The following is a 23024-nucleotide window of genomic DNA, read 5'->3' as shown; positions in this document are numbered from 1 at the left end:
GAACCCCTCAGGGGATGTCCGACTGCTGGTTTAGGATCAGGCCTAAACTGACAACTGGATATCCCTTTCACAATCCAGGACCGCTAGCTTCTAACCGCTTGCCTGCCTGCCTAATTTGCCCTAGCTACTCTGCTGCTTGACTGATCACCCCTAGCTACTCTGCCTGCTGCCTGATTGCCCCTAACCACTCTGTATGCCTGCTTGATTGGCCCTAACCACTCACCTGCCTGTCTAAACACCCATATCTGCTCACCTGCCTACCTGATCACCCTTAACTGCCTCTGCCTGCCTGATCGCTCCTAACTGCCCCTGCCTCGACGCCCACTATCACAGCATCATCTGGAAGGACTTCCAGAATGTCATTCGGGTGTCTGGTCTAATTAGCATATTATGCTTTTATTATTATAGATATCAGGGCTCATCCCATCCTGCCTGGTCCTTCAACAAAAGGAAATGCATACTTTATTACAACAGGCACATTATGGGAATACCATAAAATTCCCAGGACAGGCAATTATAGAACGCCAACATCAGCGGCTAAAATCCCAACTTGAAAAACAAAATGGGGAATAGGAATGCTGGAGAAATCTCCTGTAGATAGACTACACCAGGCCTTAATCACTTTAAATTTTTTCACTGTAATGCTGATGGCAAGACACCAATAAAATTACACTGATGTCATAATAAGCCAAAAGAAAAAAGTCTTGATCAAATGGAAGGATCCTGAGTCTGGTTTATGGAAAGGTCACAACCCTTTATTAACCTTTGGTCGAGAATACGTTTGTGTATTTCCAGAAAACTTCTCCAAACCCATGTGGATTCCTGTAAGGAACACCAAACTCCAAATTGGAGCCACAGAAGAAGCTGACCAAACTGAGGACCTTGCACCTGAAGCCTCAACCTGTGGTCACAGGCAGACGGAGGATTGCTCCAGCCACACTTAGCAGTAGCCCCAAGCAACATGCTGAAGATAAGGAATGGGAATAGAATGAGAGAGATGACAAACAATCTGGCGATGACCTGGGGGATAGTGAAGAACAATCCAGAAAGCTGAGCCAGTTTGTGAGGAAACAAGAGCCCCGAGAACCCGAGGGTGTTTCTCTTGCCGAGTGTGTGTCCGCAGATGGGGAATGAAAAGTCTTAAAAAGACTCCAGCCCTGCAGACAGCATACACCATTCAAGATTTATCAAGAAAACAAAAAGGGCCGAAACCGGTTTGGCTCAGTGGTAGAGCGTCGGTCTGCGGACTGAAAAGTCCCATGTTCGATTCCGGTCAAGGGCATGTACATTGGTTGCGAGCACATCCCCGGTAGGGGGTGTGCAAGAGGCAGCTGATCGGTGTTTCTCTCTCATCGACGTTTCTAGCTCTCTCTCTCCCTTCCTCTCTGTAAAAAATCAATAAAATATATTTTTTTAAAAAAAGGGGGGGGGGGAATGCTGGAGGCTAAATTTAGCCAACAGCAGTTAGCATATTAATGCAAAAAGAAAACATTGGAAGGCAAATGGACTTTGATATTCATCAGGGCTGAAAATCAGCATAATATTGCCCTCTTGTGGGCTCAATGGCTCAAGGCAATTCCCTAACCTAATAATCCTTTTACTGTTTACCAAACTTTACCTTTGATATGCTTGTATGCATTGCTAAAGGGAAAATGTGTATTCAAGTAAATAAAAGGTGGACCAGGCCAGAAAGTCAGTGTGTCTCTTCAAGAAAGAGGCTCCACCTGGCCTCCAATGCCTTCTAAATTCATATTTTTTGTATAGCATTTTCATTTGTGCATTGGCCCCTCCTTCAGATCCTGAACCCTAGCCATGTAGGTCCCAGCAAAGGGGACCCCACAGTGTGAGGTCACCAGGCCCTGCCAGCTCTCCCAGGTGGGCGGCACCCAGAGCCTCGGGCACACAGGGCCTAGGAGCTATTATAGGTGTTTCACATCAGCCCATCCCATGTCCTAAGTGACCTTGAGAGTTGTTTCGTTTCAAAACACGACACTGGAAGAATGAACAGTGTGATTTATTTGGCTCTAGTACAATTATTTGGCAAACAATTTTACATTTAACAGGAGCTGCTGCTCCTGAGCCGCTGTCACCAGCTGTTTCTTCGCCATCTCTGAGAACCGCCTGTCCTTGGCCACCGTGGAGAAGCTCCTGCGCCACCTAGCCGGGCTGCGCAGCCTAGAGACGGAGGTGTGCCCATTCCGCTGGAGTGTTACACAAGCCAGGGCACTGTCAACGGGGAGAGACTTGCCCTGGTCCGGGCTGAGCTGAGGGGAATACTGAGGGAGTTAGGACAGCCCAGGGCAATCCTGCTTGCCGCCAAGCACAGTGGCCAAAGAGAATACTATGATGTGGCATTTTCATGCCAGGGAGCCTGTTCTGTGCCCAGGTAATGACGCTGCTCAGTGGGTGCACCTGAGCTTCTTTCTGGGCCTTTGGAAGGTGAAACCTCGGACCTGGGGGCACTATACAGGGGCCACCCCATGTTTCAGGTTCATGCTCAGTGGGAATGGGGAAAGGGTGGGACACAGCCTGGGTAAAGGGTTGCAGGGCCAAAAATGGGGAGTTCATGGGACCTCAAAGGCAATGTGTCCTACCATCAGAAACATGAATCTCATTTGCGTGGGGAGGAGGCAGAATTGGGGCTTAAGCATCTTGTGTGGGAGTGAATCCTGACAATAAAGACAATTTCAAAGGCAAAAAAAAATAAAATAATGTGTATGGACTAAAAAAAAAGAAAGAAACTGCTGCATCCAGACAGCAAGCTGGAGGTCAAAGCAGAGGACGTGTCCTCTCCAGCAGTCCACAGAAACAAAACCTTTCTCTGTGAGTTACTGTTCACCGCTGACCCGCCCAGTATCTAGTCCCCTCCCTTCCCGATCATCAGCTTTCTGTAGAAGGAAGAGGAGCCAGAGCTTAAGGCAGGCCGTGAGCCAACAACACATTCTTCTAGGCAAGTGAGAGACAGCAGAGGGCAGGGCTCGGAGGCCTGGCCCTGGTCCGTCTCCAGAAGGGGTTCGGGCGGTTCAGGATGGCACTGGAGTCTGCACTGCAGGCACTCACCGCTTCTCCATAGAACCAAGGCACTTGTGCACCCTCATGATGCCTGAGTGACGAGAGTGACGCTGAGCCAGGCGTGGACCCACGAGACCGCGTCTGGGTCGCACTGAGGCCCTGCGAGGCCTCCACCGGTCTCACGGGCTCAGCCTGGCACGTCCACGGGGTTCACAGCCGGCTCTCAGAAAGCAGACTCCACGTCGCCCATCTCCACACACACGGTCTTCAGCTGTGAGTAATACTCAATGGTCACCCGGCCGTTCTCTCTGCCAAACCCTGCAAGGAAGACAAGGGAGGACGATGAGCCCAAAGGTCAGTGACTGTCGGAGACAGGCCTGCCCTCAGCCTGCGGAGGAACACAGAGGCAGTACGTTTCTTAGAAAGAAACCCCTTCCCTGGTACACCAGCTGCGAGTGAGCGTGGGGAGTGACCTGGCCACAGGGCCGAGACCCTGCCTGCAGCCGGGGACCAGGCTCCATGCGGAAGGGCAGTGTCCCCTGCTTGGCCTTTCCTATCAGCCTGCCCCAGACCTAGGTAGGCTCGCCTCCTAGGGGCAAGGCCCAGTCCCCAAAAATGCACGTCTCCAGGGGCACCATTCAGAGGGACAGAGGCCCAGCCAGCCCTCTGCTAATCCTGAGCAGAGCTGGCCATCCTCCGTCTCCCCCTCATCCCGTGGGCATGCCCGTGCCACCTGTCTGTGGGCCCCACTCCAAAGCCGCAGACGGGAAGGGAACGGCGGCCTGGGAGGACCCTGAGACGTAGGCGCAGGTCACAAACCCACTCCCGGCACTGACAGTCACACAGGAACACACAGCCCTTCCCGGCTCTGCGCCTGGCCTGTGTGTCCCGCCTGGCTGGCCCCAGAGGGACGGGGATGACTATAGACTGTGATTAGGGAATGCCAGGGAGAGACCAAATCACACTGTCAGATTAACACCCTCCGCTTCACCAGCTCACACCGGTTCCTACGTTGGCCAGCACTGAGGTGGCCATAAAGACGGCGCTCACAGCCGAGAGGAGAAGTAACTCTCCCACATGACAGACCTCCCGAGATGCAGGCACCCGACCCTGAGTGGTGACCGTGCCGACAGGCTGGGAGCCTGGTCGACAAGGACCAATGAGGACAGTCCCCCTGGAGACCTGGTGGCCTGTCCCCTCCCCACCCCCCCGCCCCTCCCCAGCGCTCACCGGACTTCTTGTAGCCGCCGAAGGGCAGCTCCACGGGGCTGACGTTGTAGTTGTTGATGTAGCACACGCCGGCCTGCAGCTCGGCCACCACGCGGTGAGCGCGCTGGAGGTCCCTGCAGGGAGACATGGCTTAGCCTGCAGCCTCACCTTTACACGCAGACGCTCCCCACCGCTCACAGCTGCCGCAGTTCAGGCACCGCATGCAGCCAACATGGAGCGGAGAGACCACACGGCAATTCCTGGGGGTGAGGGGGAGCAGGGCGGACACCCTTGGAAACACGAGGTCAGTGAGAGCTGAAGCGTGTGGTCCCACTTACAGAAAACACTCAGAGCAAGCAGCCCGGAGACAGGAAGCCCTGCCGGGCTGGAGGCGGGACAGCCAGCTCGCCTCGCTGTCCTGAGCTGTTGGGAATGTCCTGACATTGGGCCATGGTGACGCCGCACAGCTCTGCGAATAGCTGAGAGCCACTCGGGGCACACTTTATGTGGGTGAGCTGTTCAATCCGGGAGTGCCCCCCATCGAGCTGTCAAAGGCGTAGGCAGCAAGACAGCCCCTCGATGCAGTCCCAGCGCAGCTGCTCACAGCGGCCGTCAGAACGGGGCGCTGCTCGATATGCTGCCCCAGGAGGGTCCCGGTTACTGCCCTTTGTCCACACCCACAGGGGATGCCGCCGAGAGGGAGCCCAAGGTGAGCTGTGGGATGGGGCGATGGCACGGTCACACAGGCTCGTTGTCACAAATGGACCGCCTGCAGATGTGAAGGAAGCTGTGCATGTGGGGCCGAGGCGGATGGGAAACCTGTACCTCCTCACTATCGTGGGAAACCTAAAATCACTCTGGAAACCACCGGTTTTGTTGGCTTGATTGTTTTTGTTTGTTTTGGTTTTGGTTAATCCTCATCCGAGGATGTTTTCCACTGATTTGTAGAGAGAGTGACAGGGAGGGAGAGACAGAGAGAAACATTGGTGTGAGAGAAACACTTTAATTGGTTGCTTCCTGCATGAGCCCCAACCAGGTCCCAGGCCAGGGAAGAGTCTGCAATCAAGGCATATGCTCCTGCCTGAAACTGAACCCAAGACCCTTTACTCCACAGGCCAAAGATGCTCTACCAGGGGTCCTCAAACTTTTTAAAGTGGGGGCCAGATCACGGTCCCTCAGAGAGCTGGAGGGCCGGACTATATGAACTACTAATTCCTACTGTAACACCTCGGCTGCGCTCACTGCCCAAAAAACCTGGCAGGCCGGATCAGACTCCTCTGCAGGCCGCATGTGGCCCGCGGGCCGTAGTTTGAAGACCCCTGCCTATCCACTGAGCCAAACCAACCAGGGCTGTTGTTTGTTTTGGTGGTGTGTTTTTTTAAAATTTATTTATTGATTTTAGAGAGAGGAAGGTGGAGGGAGAGATAGAGAGAGGATCAATTTGCTGTCCCACTTATTTATGCATTCATTGGTTCATTCTTGTATGTGCCCTGCCCAGGGATTGAACCTGCAACCTTGGTGGTGGGGACCATGCTCTAACCAGCTGAGCTACCTGCCCAGGGCTGTTGTTTTTTAAAGCAGCAGCTCCCGAACCCTTCCTCGGAGCTCAAGCAGAAGCCATTACATCAGGTCCTCAGGGAGATGTGTCTTCCTTCCCAGGTTCGGGCCACAAAGTGACAAAAAAATAGAACCTTGTCTATCACCAAAGAAACAGAAAAATCCCAAGTGTGACGCCGGCTTAGAAAACTGCCAAAGCCCTGGCCGGTGTGACCGCGCTGGCTGGAGCGTCCTTCCGTACCCCAAATGTTGCAGCTCAATTCCCGGTCAGGGCACACACCCAGGGTACGGATTCAATCCTTCATCAGGGCGGATCCAGGAGGCAACCAATCCGTTTCACTCTCACACAGATCTTGTTCTCTCCCTCTCTCCTGCTCCCCTTGATCCCCCCCCCCATTCCTCTCTCTAAAATCAATAAATAAGTAGCCCAAGTGGATTTGGCTCAGTGGATAGAGCACTGACCTGTGGACGGAAGGGTCCTGGGTTCCATTCCCAGGGGGTATGCCCGATCCCCAGTGTGAGGTGTGCAGGGGGCAGCCAATCAATGACTCTCATCATTGATGTTTCTATCTCTCTTTCCCTCTGCCTTCCTCTCTGAAATCAATAAACAAAATTTTTAAATAAATGAAATAAAAAATTTTAAAGAGGAAAGGATGATTTTTTTGTTAGAGCCCCTTTAAATAAAACCAAAAAGAAAAAAAAAAACTGCCTATAACTGCCAAAACTATGCAGTTTGCATATCATCAAGCAAACACTGTGCTTCCAAACCACCCCTTACTCTCAGTGCGGTGGTTCAAGCTCACACGGAAGGACATCGGTCACGACACGGCTCACAGCGCTGAGCCTGGAAACACCCCCGTGTGCACAGACAGGAAACAGCCCACGTGCTGCAGGCATCCGGCAGGAGTCGCTGCAGCCCGCACCCGCTCTGGAGCACAGCCCAGCGCTGACACGCCACGGGCTTCCCAAGTCCTAGACGTGGACACTCGGGCGTGGGGCCCTGGGGTCAGCACCTCCTACTTATTCCACAAGCCAATAAAGAAGGTGGCATTCTCATCAACCAAGTTTGCAGCTCAATTCAGCTCCGTAGCAGGGCTCTGGCCACGGAGGGCAAAATACACAGTGCTACTTGGCATCTTCTGACTTTACAGGAAATGCCGATGGAACGCGATGGGCAGACCCGAGGGGGAGCCAGATCAGCCCCATCGGAGCAGCCAGCCACCTGCCCCCCCGGGCCTTCCCCACGTACCTGGTGAAGACGCCGGCGGCGAGTCCAAAGGAGGTGTTGTTGGCTCGCTCCAGAACCTCCGCCTCAGTGTCGAACGACAGAATGGACATGACGGGCCCAAAGATCTCTTCCTTCACGCAGGTCATGTCATCCCTGCAGCCACCTGCGAGAACGGGACAGACAGGATGCCGTGGGAGCCGCTGCTCGTCCACAGCGAGTGACCAGCCGTACACGAACACGGCCGTCACACGTACAGCCATGACAACGGGGCCACAGGCCGGCAGCCAGGCAGAGGAAGGACCGCGTGAACCAGGCACATCGGGACCAACGGCTCTGAGCTTCTCAAAGTGGCATTTTCTGAAAGAATTTACTGAGGGAGTGCTCATGAGAGGACAGTCACTGATGCCGGCCAGTGTGGCTCAGGGGTTGAGCATCCACCCATGAACCAGGAGGTCACAGTTCGATTCCCAGTCAGGGCACATATCCGGATTTTGGGCTCAATCCCCAGTGGGGGTGGGAGGGGCATGCAGGAGGCAGCTGATGAACGATTCTCTCTCATCATTGATGTTTCTCTCTCTCTCCCTCTGAAATCAATTTAAAAAACATTAAAAATAAACACCATTCACTAAAAAAGATACAATGTTAAGGGGACTGCCCCAATTTCAGTTAAATTTTACATATATGATTGTCTTTTATACCTTCCCACATTTTCTTAATGACTCTGTGATAGAATTAGATACAAAAAATAAAGTCTCACTATAAAAACATAACCTTAGACATAACCAATGGAGTGTTTACTTGATATGAAAATGTACTTAAGTTCCCGTAAGAGGCCAATTCTTTCATTTTTAAAAATCTTTTTATTGCTTTTTTAGAGAGAGAGAGGAAGGGAGCGAGAGATAGAAACATCAATGATGAGAGAGAATCATTGATTGGCTACCTCCTGCACATCCCCAAGCAGGGACTGAGCCTGCAACCCAGGCATGTGCCCTGACCGGGAATCAAACCTCTAGGTTCCTAGGTCAAAGCTCAACCACTGAGCCACACTGGCTGGGCAAGAGGCCAATTCTTTAAAATGATATAATTTACACTTGACATTTCACAACACGCATCTGTAGAGAAGCACATTTATTTACCCATCGAGTACCGAGCCTGGTGATCCTGGAGAGAGCGGTGCCGTCGGCCCCTCCCTGAGGCCAGACCCCCTCACGGCGGTCCCGGCACGAAGGGAGCCGTGGCCTGCGGTGTGTGATGAGTGAGCAGCGTGGAGGCCAGAGAACGGCGTGAGAACATCCTGCCAACACCAGCTCAGTAGGACCCAAGTCTACAACCAGCTGTTCACACGTCTACCAAGATGACGCGTCTGTCTCTCAAGATCTGGATTAGACTTACAAATACTTAGGGATTAAGTCATCTGTAGGAGGTGCTTAAGCATGATTTACTATGCCCTAATTCTCTGAAAACTAGTCATCCACATGTAATCTTTAGGGAAACCATTAACCAAAATGTTACTACTCAACAGTCCCAGAAAACGTCCTTGATCTCATGCTGCTCTGTGTGCTGTGAGCTCGGGTTCGGTCGGAAGAGAGGATGGATGAGGAGGAGCTGACATACAAAAGGCTGCTGCCAGAAATGTGACTCCCTCGACGTTAGTCCCCAATTTCAGTAAATGAAAAATTAAGGTCTGTGATGCTCAGCCCTGGCTGGTGGTGCTCAGTGGTTAAAGCACCAGGCTGTGTACTGAAGGGTCATGGGTTCGATTCCCAGTCAAGGGCATGTAACTGGGCTGTAGGTTCAATCCCCAGTTGGGCAGGGCGTGTGCAGGAGACAGCAGATGGATGTCTCTCTCACACATCAATATTTCTATCTCTCCCTCCTTCGCTCCCTCTCACTCTCTCTTCAAAAAAAATTCAATGGAAAAATATGCTCAGGTGAGGGTTAAATAAATACATAAAATCTGCAACACTCAGCAACGCACAAAGCATAACAGAAACCATCAGCCCCAGCATCGAGAGGAGCTGCTGTCACACTATGAGGTGACTCTGCTCCTCCCTGTTCCACGCGCATTCGGGGTCTTGAATGGGTTTGGGGTCAAATATATGTTTTATCTGAAAGGTGCCACTGCTCCTGTCACTCAGCAGCCACCGGGAGTCCCCGGGGCGTCATCAGGCCGCAGCTCTGAGACTCGGACCTTCCCGGGCGAGGGCCCAGGTGAGCGCGCGAACAGGTGGTGAACCTGAGACCACCTCGCCCCGGGGACAAACCCGCCGGGTCTCCCTCGGGATAAGGTGCCGGGACCATGTAACAGCTCCAGCCGAAAACACTCCCAGCTCCCGGGACACCCACCCAGGCCCTCAGCCGCGGGGGCAGCACGAGGACAGCGACCTCCAGGCAGGGTCACCCAGAGTGAGGACGGGGTAACTGGCCGAGGAAGGAGGCTAACTTACACCTGACTGTCCAGACCGGAGGCTTTTAGATTGAAAGGAGGTGCTAAGAATTCTTAAAAGACAACTTTTATAAATGACAAACTAGTTTTCCTATATTGATGTCAAATAGTTCAGAGCAAGATGCATCCTGACCGCCTGTCCTGACAAGTGAAACTCAATACTCAGTGCGCCCTTTCCTCTCTCGAGCTCCGCTTCCGGAACAACGGGAGAGACCGGGAGTCCCGGTGGCCGAATCCACCTGCTCCCGGGCGGGTGCCGGGCCTGCGGCGACAACGGAGGGAGAACTCCCCCTTCCGAAATCTGACACTCGTGTGCCAGCCCTCGCTTGCCCCCATGCACGTGCTGTACAGAAGCTCTCTGCTATCTGCTATTTCATTCGAACTGTGTAAAAGCAAACAGGAAGAGGACATACCCAACACACACGGTCTCATGAAAAAGCCATTCTTCAGCTTGGGGTCTTCGGGTACGTACGGGTCTCCCCCACACAGCACCTTAGCCCCCTGCCGAACAGGAAAACAGAATGCGTACTTTCCGTGACACATGCGACCCCCCCCCTCTCCCGTGCAGTCCTAGACAAGCGGGCTTAGTCACTCTACTGCAGAGCGGGACCCTGGCCCAGACCCGAGAGCTGCAGGAGGGCTCCGGCCTCCGGAAGGCCCTGCGCCTGGGGCAGGGGAACCGCCACCCCCCCCACCCCCCGTCCCAGCCCAGCTCCCCGCCCCCCGTCCTCACCTGCTCCTTGGCCACTTTCACAAACCCGAGGACTCGCTCCAGGTGCGGCCGGTTGATGAGGGGGCCCATCCTGGTGTCCTCCAGAAGGGGGTCTCCAATCTTTATCCTCTGGGTCTGTTCCACCACTTGCTTTGTGAATTTATCAAGAATTTCCTTTTGCACAAACACTCTGGTGCCATTACAGCAAACCTGAAAAAGAGACAAGCATTTATCAGCATGCAAAGAAGAAAAAAGAAAAAGGGGGGGAAATCCCATAGGTTTAGGCTTAAAAAGAACCCATTACACTAAGGTGACCAGATCATCCTGGTGTTAGCGGGACAGTCCTGATTTCTAACAATTTTTCCCACGTCCCGCGGTGTTTTAAAAAAGTCCCGATTTTTGGAAAGATTGGAAACATTTGCACAAGGACCATGGAGGCAGCGGCAAACACATGGAGAAGAGCCAGTTCCACGTGAAACGGAGGGACCTGGGATGTTAGAGGAGAAGGCAAAGCGCAAGGAAGCGTCTCTGAGATGCCAACTTCTGTTCTTGCCCAGGAAAGAAGGGGAATAAGAAGCCCGCAGCACCTTTCACCCCTGTGAAAAGCAGCACAGGAAGGAAAACTCGGAAACAGGTGGGCCTGTGGCCTCCTGGGGGAGAGAAGGAAGGAACAGGATTGGAGGGAGTAGGAGGGGACCAGGTGGGAGCAATGGGGGCACCAACACCTGTGTGTGGCTTCTGTAAAATTCTGCCATTTAGAACCATCACCATAAACACAACTTTTAACACCAGCAAGAAAGGGGGAAATAAATCTCAAAATGAAATAAGACAGAAGTTGTGAACTTGTTATTAAAATGAGTATCACAGCCGCAATGTGGGCGGGGAGAAGGAAGAACCGCCCAATCAGCTCTCAGCTTTATGCCCTCAGGCTAAGGACAGGAGCTGTGAAAGGTATGAACTCCTGCTGGAAGACTTGTTTTCCCAAACCTGCAAGTACTACCAGCTATTCCAGGACTCAGTTACACAGACGGACTGTGGGGGGCGGACGCCCAACCTCTCTGCCAGAGAGAGCTATAAACAGGGAAGGGTGAAGGCAGCACAACCCTGCGGTATTGGAATGAGTGGAAATATGTGTATGAACCTGTGGTCATCATGCAGAAACGCATGTGTGTGCACATGTATGTGCGTGCTGCATTAAAGTACACACACACACGCCAACATCTATTCCCTTCTCTGGCCTCCAGGAGGGTCTGGAGGCAGTGGCACCCAGTAAAGAGTCTGCCTGGCACCCAGACCTTGGTTTCTAAACACCATTCACCACTGACCCGGCCCCGGGCCCCGGAGCAAGGCTGCTGCAGAGCTCAGCCAGGGGAAGAGCGCGCGTCCAGAGCACCTGCTGTGCCAAGAGGTCAAGTGCTCAGACCGTGAAGACGTATCAAAAGGTCAAGAGAGGGGTCCCGCCCTGGCCAGTTTGGCTCAGAGGATAGAGCGTGGGCCTGTGGACTCAAGGGCCGGGGTTTGATTCTGATCAAGGGCATGTACCTTGGTTGCAGATACATCCCCAGTAGGAAGTGTGCAGGAGGCAGCTGATCAATGTTTCTATCTCTCTCCCTTTCTCTCTGTAAAAATCAATAAAATATATTTTTTAAATATATTTTATTGATTTTTTTACAGAGGAAGAGAGAGATCTAGTAACATCAATGATGAAGATAATCATCGATCAGCTGCCTCCTGCACACCCCCTACTGGGGATGTGTCTGCAACCAAGGTACGTGCCCTTGACCAAAATCGAACCTGGGACCTTTCAATCCGCAGGCAGATACTCTATTACTGAGCCAAACCAGTTTCGGCCAATAAAACATATTTTTAAAAAAATAAAAAAGAGAGGGGTTCCACCTGCTAAGTCGCAATCATTTGAGCATCAAAATAAATACTGGGTGGTAATGCACAGAAGGACGTAGGATGTGTGGGTCAGGCTGACAGAGATGAAGGAATGAAAACGGGGCCGGGAAAGCTCTTTCTCACAGTAGAAAGTGAGCAACAAGATGTAGAGGGGCTTCCCGACCGGCGTGGCTCAGTGGTTGAGCGTCGACCTATGAACTAGGACGTCATGGTTCCATTGCCAGTCCGGGCACGTGCCCAGGTTGCAGGCTTGATCCCCAGTGTGGGGCGAGCAGGAGGCAGCCAACCCATGACTCTGTTATCATTGATGTTTCTCTCTCTCTCTCCCTCTCTCTTAAATCAATATAAAAATGGTCTTAAATGAACATAATGAAGTGTGGACATTTGAGGAGCCAGGCTCAAAGGAGCATGTGAGTTCTCTGTACGATGAACAACCCTCCTCTAAGTCAGAAACCGTTTCCCAGTAAAGAGCCTCTTTAAGACACGCCGTTCCGGCCGCTCCCGGCACACGCACCTCGCCCTGCGTGAGGAAGTTGGCCATCAGCGCCCCCTTCACCGCGTTCTCCAGGTGGCAGTCTGCGAAGATGATCAGGGGAGACTTGCCTCCGAGTTCCAAGGTGACAGGTTTGATTCCTTTCGCCGACATCTCCATGATCTTGGGGAACAAGAACGACCACCATCAGGGGTCTAACAAGGGAGTCGCACGCCGGGTGACAGACCCCGACCTCCAGAGGCAGCGGGCTCTGCAGCCCTGCCCCCGCACACGCCCTGCTCCTCACTTAGCCTCCCTCTTTGGGCTCCGAAGCCAGAGGCGCCCCGACACCTTAGGAGGGAACTCACTTTAAAAAACCTGTCAGCGCACCGACTGCACAGGCAGAAACTCTGTTCACTGTCACTGTGCTCAGGCTGACAGCTCCGAGCCCAAATCGAGGTCAGAACAATGAGTGTGAAATGGACTGGGAGGCACCTTCCCTCCGAGGTGGCCGAGGCGAGGGAAGTTCTCAGACTGCCCCATGGGCCCGGCCGCCAGGCAGCAGGCTGAAGGCATCCGCCCGCCCGCGTGCACCCCCGTCAGACCCCCGTGGGTGACACCCAGGGCCTCCCTCCGGCACGCGCAGGCTCGGTGGCCACTCCCACAGTGGATGCCATCGCCTCACCTGGCCGCTGGCCTCACCTTGGTGCCGGTGGGCACGCTCCCGGTGAAGGAGACCTTGGCCACGTCGCGGTGCTCGCACAGCAGCTGGCCGGTGGCGGCGCCGCCCTGCACCACGTTGAAGAGGCCGGGAGGCGCCCCCGCCTCCGTGTAGATCTCGGCCAGCAGCAGCGCAGACAGCGGCGTGAAGGGGGACGGCTTGAAGACCATGGCGTTCCCTGCGCAGGCCCAGCACACAGAAGACTCGGTGGGGGTCCCCTCCGGACAGGATCTCGCCCTCCCCCAGGTTTCCCTCATTAACCAGACCACACCCCACGCGGGCCGCCCCAGCAGCCCCTCTGCGTGTCCAGGTCTCTGGCCGGCACCGCCTCCCTGACACCTGCACTGGGAAGCAGCAGGCAGGCCTACTCCCTTCCACAGGTGAGACTGGAGGAAGGTTAACGGCCCTGACGGTCCCGAACCAGGACGGCATCTAGCCCTCCTCCGTCCCTCCGCGAACAGGACGCGGCGGGCAGCAAGCAAGCGGCTGCGCCTCCACACGCGCCCCCTCCCACCTCCAGCCGTCCTGAGTCTTCTCTCCCCGCGGACCCCCTGTGGGGTGTAAGTGGTCCGTCAGCCCAAGCTTCTGTGATGGGGGCTTTGGGTGTCATTTCTCTTCACACAAATGGAGGAGGAAGTTTATCTTCTGCTTTCTTATTTTTTAAGTTTTTGGGGTTTTTTTAAATCCTCACGGGAGGACATTTTTTCCATTGAGTGAAAGGGAGGAAGGAGGGGAAGAGAGAAAGGGGGAAGAAGAAAAAGGGGTCAACAGAGAGAAAGAAAGAGAGGAAGAGAGGGAGAGAGGGGGAGGGAGGGAGGGAGGAAGGGAGGGAGGGAGGGAGAGAGAGAGAGAGAGAGAGAGAGAGAGAAAGAGAATGAAACATCGATGTGAGAGGCACATCCATTGGCTGCCTCCCAAACATGCCCCAATCAGGGCCAGGGATTGATCCGCAACCAAGGTATGTGCCCTTGACTGGAATTCGAACCCAGGACCCTTCGGTCGGCAGGCTGATTCTCTAACCACTGACCCACGCCAGCCAGGCAATCTTCTGCTTCCTCAGTCAGATTCCTAAGTGCTCCCCTGCGCAGAAAGTCATGGCCAGAAAGAGGAAACTTACCGGGAACACAAATCTCATCCAATCTGACAGTGATAACAGGACCTCTCAGACCACACTCCCTTCCTCCCCATGAGCAGAAACGAATGAGACGAACACGAGCAGGGAAAACACAGACACGATCTGTGCGCGTCATACATGCAGACTCCCTCTGGGGCTCTGCATGCCCCGCACGGCCCTTCTGATGGGGAGTGTGTGTGTGAGTGTGTGTGAGTGTGCCTGTGTGTGTGTGTGTGTAAATATGTGTGAGTGTGAGTGTGTGTGTGTGTGTGTGTGTGTGTGTGTGTGTGAGTGTAAATATGTGAGTGTGGGGGAGGTGTAAATATATGAGTGTGAGTGTATGAGTATGTGAGTGTGAGTGTGAATGAGTGTGTGTATGTGTGTGGGTGTAAATATGAGTGTGAGTATATGAGTATGAGTGAGTGTGTATAAGTGTGCGTGTGTAAAGTGTGTGTTAGTGTGTGTGAGTGTGAAAGTGAGTATGCGAGTGTGTGTTGGTGTGTGTGTGGTTGTGCGTTTGTGTAAATATGTGTGTGGGTGTAAATATGTGTGTGTGTGTGAGTGTGAATGCGTGTGAGTGAGAGTGTGCACGCAGAGGTGAGGGGAGAGGCGCACAGCGGACCCCACTCCCACACCCAATGGAGGAACAACTCTCTTACCACAAGCTAAGGCGGGGGCCGACTTCCAGGAGGCGATCTGGAAGGGGTAGTTCCAGGCTCCGATGCCCACGCACACGCCCAGCGGCTCTCGTCTGGTGTAACCGAAGGACCCGCCGGGGAGCTGGATGTGCTCGCCTGGGGGGAGACAGGAGCAGAGGGGAGGTCTGCTGCCCCCCAGCCCCCCAACACCTGTGCTTCCTGGGGCCCCACCTCCTCCGGCTGCTCGCAGTACACGATGCCCCCTGCACACTCCCGTCCCCTCTTGTCCCCTACTCTCTCCTGCAATCCTCCACACAGCATCCACATTCAATCCTCCACACAGCATCCACATTCAATCCTCCACACAGCATCCACATTCAATCCTCCACACAGCATCCACATTCAGTCCTCCACACAGCATCCACATTCACCCACGTCACCCCACTTCACGCCCTCCTCCGAGGCACTCTGCACACGGTCACCCCACTTCACTCCCTCCTCTGAATCAGGTGGCATGAAGTGAGGAGAACCAGGCCTGTCTCACCCCGAAATCTTTGCCCTTCACCTCGGCTCTGCCCTCTCCCGCCACAGCTGAGGGAGGAAGGCTGGCGGGAGGCTTACCGGCCAAGGACCCGGCCAGGCCCGCGTAGTACTCCAGGCACTGCCAGGAGGTGTCGATGTCCAGGCGGGCCTCCAGGATGGACTTGCCGTTGTTGATGGTCTCCAAGGTGGCGATTTCCTCCTTCCGCTCCTGTGGACGGCGGAGACTAGATTTAAGACACATTACCATACTGCACAGCAGTCAACACCCAGACAAAACACATGGCCCAGATTTAAAAAATAAAAACTTCTTCTTGTTGTAATGTTACATTTGTTCAGGTTTCACTGACGCAACCACTCCAATTTTTTTTTTTTAATGTTTTCATTGATTTTAGAGCTTGAGGGAGAGACAGAAACATCAATAAGAGAAACATCAATCGCTGTCTCCTACATGCCCCCTACTGGAGATTGAGCCCAAAACCTGGGCCCTGACCGGAAATCAAACTGGTGACATCTGGTGGACAGGACGATGCTCAACCAACTGAGCCATACGGGCCAGGGTGAAACAACTTTTATTTAAATGAAAAGGAATGGCAGTCTTACACTGGGAAGAGAGATAAAAGCTTATTGTTGAGCCCCAGCCAGTTTGGCTCAGTGGATAGAGCATCAGCCTGAGGACTGAGGGTCCTGGGTTCGATTCCTGTCAAGGGCAGGTACCTTGGTTGTAGGCTTGATCCCCAGCCCCAATCAGAGTGTGTGTGAAAGGCAACCAATCAATGTGTCTCTCTCACATCTATGTTTCTCTCTCTGACTCTCCCTCTTCCTTCCACTCTCTCTAAAGATCATGGAAAGATTTATCCTGGCCAGGACCGGCTTGGCTCAGTGGATAGAGCGTCGGCCTGCGGACTGAAAGGTCCCGGGTTCGATTCCGGTCAAGGGCATGTACCTTGGTTGCGGGCACATCCCCAGTGGCGGGTGTGCAAGAGGCAGCTGATCGATGATTCTCTCTCATCGATGTTTCTAACTCTCTATCCCTCTCTCTTTCTCTCTGTGAAAAATCAATAAAAAAATATTAAAAAAAAAAAAAAAAAAGATTTATTCTGATGAGAATGAAAAACAAAACGAACAAAAAAAAGCTTCTTGCTGAACAGGAGCCCTGTTCTCCCATCCAAGACCAATAACCCATTTCAAGATCATTTAGAAAAAGAATGCTCCGAAAAGTGAATATTATATATGCATACATGTATGAATACATATGTATGTGTTTGTATGTATACAGGAGAGAACAGTCCTTAGAGAAGTTATGCAAAATAGCCAACTACATGCTTGACACTGAAGAGGTTATAAGCATACACGGCTTTAATTCCCCAAAAGAAATGCAGCGTTGCCCGGCCAGTGTGGCTCAGTAGATGAGCACTGACCTATGAACCAAGAGGTCATGGCTCGATTCCTGGTCAGGGCACATGCCTGTGGTTGGGGGCTCAATCCCCAGTGTGAGGCGTGCAGCAGGCAGCCGATCAATGATTCTCTCTCATCTGGAAAAAAATTATATATATAAAAAAAAAAGAAGAAATGCTGTGTTATTTTCTAATGCTCAGAACTCACTAATTCTCTTTTCAAACACCTTTTCCAGTTGTATCTGGATGCTCAGGGATGAATGGTGACATTTGGAAAATTACACCTAAAAAGAAAATCTGAGGAATGCCTTTCTCCCTCCCAAAGAAGATGACAGGACTGAAATGTAAGAGAAAGATACTTGCTATTATGAATCCAATTTAAAATAAACAGTAGGGCCAAAACCGGTTTGGCTCAGTGGATAGAGCATCGGCCTACAGACTGAAAGGTCCCAGGTTCGATTCCGGTCAAGGGCATGTACCTCAGTTGCGGGCACATCCCGGGTAGGGGGTGTGCAAGAGGCAGCTGATCGATGACTCTCTCTCATCGACATTCCTAGCTCTCTCTCTCTCTCCCTTCCTCTCTGTAAAAAATCAATAAAACATATTTAAAAAATAAAAAATAAAAATAAAAAAATAAAAATAAAATAAACAGAAGGGTCAATGTCTGTACATAAAAGATGAATCAAACAAATGAAAAGAAAGATGGGGGGGCAATGTTAAAATATGTACACAGATAATAATTTAATAAAAAAAATTTTAAAAAAAAAATAAAGAAAAGAAAGAGCATTGTTTTACCAAAACTACTATATCGAGCATCTGGCATGGTTGCTTTTGTAAAAGTATAAAATAGTTTAACTGTTTTTGAAGAGGGGAACATGTATGAATCTATGAAATCTTCCCAGGCAATTACGGTAAAAATGAATCTGAAGGTTGGGGGACTTAAGGGTCATCAGAGGAGAAATAAGAAGAGTCAAGTGCACAGAATTAAAGAGGAGAGCCCTGGCCAGGTAGCTCAGTGGGCTAGAGCAGTGTTTCCCAACCTTCTCTCATGATGAAAATCACCTGGTGGAGTTGTTAAAACACAGATTCCTGAATCCCAACTAAGAAGTGCTAAACTAGAATTTTGGGGAACATATAGGTAAAATTGTATACTTAATTAGTGCTCTAAGACAGATTTTATATACAGAGCACTAAGTTAGGTATGCAATTTTACCTATATGTTCTCAAAAATTCTAGTTTAGCACTTCTTAGTTGGGATTCAGGAATCTGTGTTTTAACAACTCCACCAGGTGATTCTCATCATGAGAGAAGTTTGGGAAACACTGGGCTAGAGCACTGTCCCCGCTATGCCAAAGTTGGGGGTTCGAACACAGGTCAGGGCACATACAAAATTCAACCAATGAATGCATAAATAAGTGGAACAAGAAATCAATGTTTTTCTCTCTCCCCACACCCCTCTGTCTCTTAGAAAAAATTTACCAGAAAAAGAAAGAAAATAAGGTGAAACCGGTTTGGCTCAGTGGATAGAGCGTCGGCCTTCAGACTGAAGGATCCCAGGTTCAATTCCGATCAAGGGCATGTACCTTGGTTGCTGGCACATCCCAGTGGGGGGTGTGCAGGAGGCAGCTGATCGATGTTTCTCTCATTGATGTTTCTAACTCTCTATCCCTCTCTTCCTCTGTGAAAAATCAATAAAATATATTTTAAAAAGAAAAAGAGACAAGCTACAAAGCACATGTTTTAATTCAAACAAACATGGAAAAGAAACCAATCCCGGAGTCAGCACAGAGAGCCAAGCTCCACAGGGAACTCCTGTGAAGGCTTGCTGCACACGCCCAGGTGAGCAGGTGGAAGTGCTTTCCGGTTCCATAAACAAGCCGTAACCTAACAGTGGACCAAAGTCCGCCCACACCGCCCGGGGGCAGTGCCCTGGCCCGGGGGCAGTGCCCTGGAGCGCAGACAGCAAGCTCTCCCTCTTCCGAAGGGGAGACGGGGAAACACACCCTGATGATCCTGGCGGCCTCCAAGAGGATCCGGCCACGCTCCAAGCCTGACTTCTGACTCCATATTTTGAAGGCGGCCTTGGCATCCTGAACAGCCAGATGGACCTCCTTCTCTCCGGAGCAGGTGAAAGTGGCGATCACGCGGCCTAGGGGAGCGGGAGCCGGTTACCCACCTGTGGCACACGTCTAAACAAGCATCGTGCATTCACCTGCCTCTTCACCACCCCTTCTCCTCTTTAAAGAGGTGGCTTCCCTTCGTGGCCTCCTCTATAGCAGCCGTGCTGAACTCTATCCTGGGGTCACTGGCCGCTTTAAGAATCTAATAAAAGTTGCAGACTTCTCTGCAGAGCAATATAATCACATGACATAACTGTGGAGATCATGCCATTGCAAGAGCACACCCAGACCTTGTGTGAGGAGCCCCTGCCCGCCTGCATTTTACTGGCGGTTTACAGCCGGTAACTTCCTAGCAATTACTTCGCAATGCTCCTTACGATGTTTGAGAAGCTGAAGTCTTGCAAAATCAAGGTGCAAAGTGCAGTCTCCCCAGTTAATAGCTGAGTTTAAATCCCCGTCTACGTTCTATATAAACCACCTGGTAATACTGATGAGCACGCTTAATAAACAGCAATGCCAGCCAAAGAGACCCCTAAGGCCAGGGAGGGTTTTCCCCTCAATTGCTAAAAACAAGGAATGCCAGCCTCTCCTCTTCTCCCCCAGCAGCACTCCTACCCTGTTCTGGGCCAAACAGGCTCACTTCCCGGCCCAGGCCCGGGGCGGTGACTGCCCACGGGGAAGGGTAACTGAGAGGGCAGGCGGGCGGGGGGGGGGGGGGGGGGGGGGCAGTCCTGTTCCTGGGGTTCGCTCCCAAACAGCCAGGGGTACAGGCAGCGGTAAGACCACGGTGCAGACGTTAACAGAACCGCGGGCTGTCCTGCTGGGCGTCAATCTGGGGGAGGGGGGACAGAGGGGGGCAGAGGGGGACAGAGGCGCTTCCCGGGCGGAAGGGTGGCCCCGGGCGATCGCGGTGCCACGTTCGCGTCCAGGCCGCCGCGAGCCACTCGGCGCGGCGCTGCAGGCCTCTGTGTTGTGCACAAACGTTACCTCTTTCTCACCAAGAAAACCCACCGCCAGCACCGCCAGCCCGCACCCCGCCCTCAGCAGCCGGGCGTGCAGCCGGGGGCCCCCAACCCACCCCGCGGAGACCGGGCTGCGGCACGGCCTGGGCTCCGGTCACGGCCTCCCCCGCTCGCCCGCCCCCCGCGCCCCGGACCCCCTCACCCTCACCCGCACCCTCACCCTCACCGCACCCGCACCCGCACCCTCGCCCTCACCGCACCCGCACCCGCACCCTCGCCCTCACCGGTGGCCGGCTCGAACGCCGTCTCGGAGCCCGAGGCGTCAGCTGGCTGCAGGCGGGCGCCGCCGCGGTAGTTGAGCGGCTGCGAAACGAGGAAACTGCCGGTGCTCATGGCGGCGGCGGGGCGCAGGGAGCGGAGCAGCGGGGGCAGTGCGGCCCGGCCGGCGCGGGGCAGCATGCGGGGGTGCGGCGGCGGCGGCGGCGGCGGCGGCGGCGAGCGAGCTGCGGGGAGAGCGGAAGCCGGAGCGGGGTGAGGGCGCCGGCCCCGGAGCCTCAAGTGGGACAGGCCACGGGAGGGGCGGGGCCCGCGGGGGCGGGGCCTCTCGGGTGGGCGGGGCCTGAGGGTGGGACGAGTTGGGACGTGAGCGCAGGATCTCCTGGCGAGGGCGGGGCGCGGGGGGAGGGGGCGAGGGCGGGGAGGGGGCGGGGTCTGCGGGACTATTGGGGGCCCTCACTTAGCGGGAAGTTTGGGGTGAGCCTACACGTGTTCTCTCTTTCTCCCCTTCCTCTCCCGCCTCCTCCTTCTCTCCCTCCCTTCCCTCTCCTCTCCTTCCTTCTCCTTCTCTCCCTCCCTCCCCCCCTTCTCCTTTTTTTTTTTTTAATATGTTTTATTGATTTTTTACAGAGAGGAAGGGAAACGGATAGAGAGTTAGAAACAGCATGAGAGAGAAACATGGATCAGCTGCCTCCTGCACACATCCTGAAGCATGGTAGCAACCATGGTGGGTAAAAATTGCTGTTCAATATTTTAACCCTGCTGTTTGGCTTCTGTACTTATTTGCTCGCTAAAACAATAGAAAAGTTATTTTTATTTTCTGAACTTATGTATGCTATCCCAATCGATTGAATACTCCATGGATGGCGGTTTGGATATCCATTGATTGTGATCTCACTGGTTACCAAAGCACATTCTTCTGTACCTGGGAACAAGGACAGCTCAATTATCCTAAGTTGTCTCAGTTGCTACAGATAATGTGTTTCTGTTGATTCAGTAATGCATAGACCCAAAACTATACTTAACCTTTATAGATAACTAACTTGCTCAATTTCACTTCTGTAAGTGCTTTGTGCAAACCAGGGTCCTCATTCATTCCAAACCCAAAGATGCAATCGATACCTTTCTGATATTCTGCCAATATAAGCTGATGTGGCGAGCTTTTCGGGCTGCGAGATCTGGAGCATGTAGCCCCTCGTAGCCGCCGGCCTTTAATAAGTGACTCAGTAACTCGACTTCTTGAGGCGTCCTTCGTAAGATTCGGGGTACAATACAACACTCCTACTGGGAATGTGCCTGCAGCCAAGGTACATGCCCTTGACCTGAATCGAACCTGGGACCCCTCAGTCTGCAAGCCGACGTTCTACCCACTGAGCTAAACTGGTTAGGGCCCTCCTCCTTTTTTAAAAATAATATTTTTATTGATTTCAGAGAATAAGGGAGAGGAAAATAAAAACATCAGTGATGAGAGGGAATCACCAATTGGCTGCCTCCTGCTTGCCCCCTACTGGGGATCAAACCCCCAACCTGGGCATGTGCCCTTGATGGTCCAAGCGGAAGCTCTATCCACTGAGCAAAACCAGCTGGGACTACCTCTCTCTCTCTCTTTCTCTCTCTATCTTTCTCTATCTCTGTCTCTCTCTCTCTCTCTCTCACTGTCTCTCTCTGAGAGGGTGGACTTCCTTCTTCCAGACCAGTACCTGCTAATACAGGAGTTTCTGGCTACTTCGCTGCAGGTCACTGCCCTGGGATCCCACCCTCCAGAGAAAGCGGAGGGTTGGGGTGCCAGGAACATCACTTTGGGGGTTACTTCACTCTTAAGCCTCCATTATTGTGCAGACCAAGGGCAGGACGGTCGAGGAGACGCACAGTGTGCATCTGCTTTGTAAACTCCACACGGCTCTCCGTGGCACCGCCCGGGACGCACCAAGCAAAGGCCCCTCCCGGCAGGCACGGCTCACGCCCAGGGCTCCCCCGGCGCCTCCTGCCTCCGGGAGTCAGAGCCGGAGTCCGTGGGCACGTTCACGAGCGGAAACTGGCCGTGTGGACGCACAGCCGAGCGTTTCTTTCCTCAGCAAGGAGCTCACGTTCCCAGGGTCCATCCTGTCCCACCAGCACAATGTTAGGGCGGTTTGCAGGGTTCGAGCAGAAAGAAATGACGCTGGTCCCTTTTCCAGCCTCTGAGCCACTCTGTGACCTCTCAACGCCACTGAGGTTGTGGGGCTTGGCCCTGGAGTGGAAACCCAGCCTCAAGCTCAGAACCCAGGGCCCCCTCAGCCCCTGCCTTTGCTGTCAGTGTCCATTGGAAAAGGAATGAAGCAACGAGGAGCTGGGACCAGCACTGCAGAGCTCGGGCGGCAGAGCAAGGGTGGTCGCGCGCGTGCGCGTGCGTGTGCATGTGTGTGTGTGTGTGTGTGTGTGTGTGTGTACAGACCACACACCTCAAATCAGACCTGGAGTGCAATTCCTGTTAAAATCTCTGCCCCCACAAATGCCTTTTGACAAATCATGATTCCTGAAGTTTGTTTAGAAACGTGGTCATCATGTCCTTTGATGAAATTCATAGCTTATACAATGACAAACCTCCTCCCAAATATCTAGCTGTTCTTAACTACCTGTGCTTTTATTATTAGCACTAGAGGCCCAGTGCATGAAAATTCATGCACTGGAGGGGGGTCCCTCAGCCCGGCCTGCCCCCTCTCACAGTCCGGGAGCCCT

General features: G+C 53.0%; 1 protein-coding gene across 1 annotated transcript; it reads right to left on the bottom strand.

The window, feature by feature from the left end:
- Window positions 1–1996: 1996 nt before the first annotated feature.
- Window positions 1997–20597, bottom strand: ALDH9A1 (aldehyde dehydrogenase 9 family member A1). The gene is made up of 11 exons (XM_084867092.1): window positions 20315–20597; window positions 18952–19097; window positions 15633–15762; window positions 15033–15167; window positions 13241–13437; window positions 12581–12721; window positions 10186–10374; window positions 9866–9953; window positions 7028–7169; window positions 4243–4355; window positions 1997–3330 (listed from the first exon to the last, which is right to left on the bottom strand). The coding sequence occupies exons 1-11, from the start codon at window positions 20487–20489 to the stop codon at window positions 3236–3238; spliced, it is 1551 nt and encodes a 516-aa protein (XP_084723218.1). The 5' UTR covers window positions 20490–20597; the 3' UTR covers window positions 1997–3235.
- Between the last annotated feature and the right edge of the window lie 2427 nt (window positions 20598–23024).

This window comes from Pipistrellus hanaki (genome assembly GCF_964339955.1).
Source record: "Pipistrellus hanaki genome assembly, chromosome: 18".
NCBI classification, from domain to species: Eukaryota; Metazoa; Chordata; class Mammalia; order Chiroptera; family Vespertilionidae; genus Pipistrellus; species Pipistrellus hanaki.
Note: the sequence above shows the minus strand (reverse complement) of the source record. Positions and strands in the feature narration are given on the sequence as shown.

Excerpts from the sequence above, each read along its gene's own strand:
- ALDH9A1 (XM_084867092.1), bottom strand. The coding sequence starts at position 20,489 with ATGCTGCCCCGCGCCGGCCGGGCCGCACTGCCCCCGCTGCTCCGCTCC. Across the intron at positions 13,438-15,032 it reads GGCCCCCGCCTTAGCTTGTG|GGAACGCCATGGTCTTCAAG; the intron begins GTAAGAGAGTTG and ends GGGCCTGCGCAG. Across the intron at positions 3,331-4,242 it reads CGGCGGCTACAAGAAGTCCG|GGTTTGGCAGAGAGAACGGC; the intron begins GTGAGCGCTGGG and ends TCTTCCTTGCAG.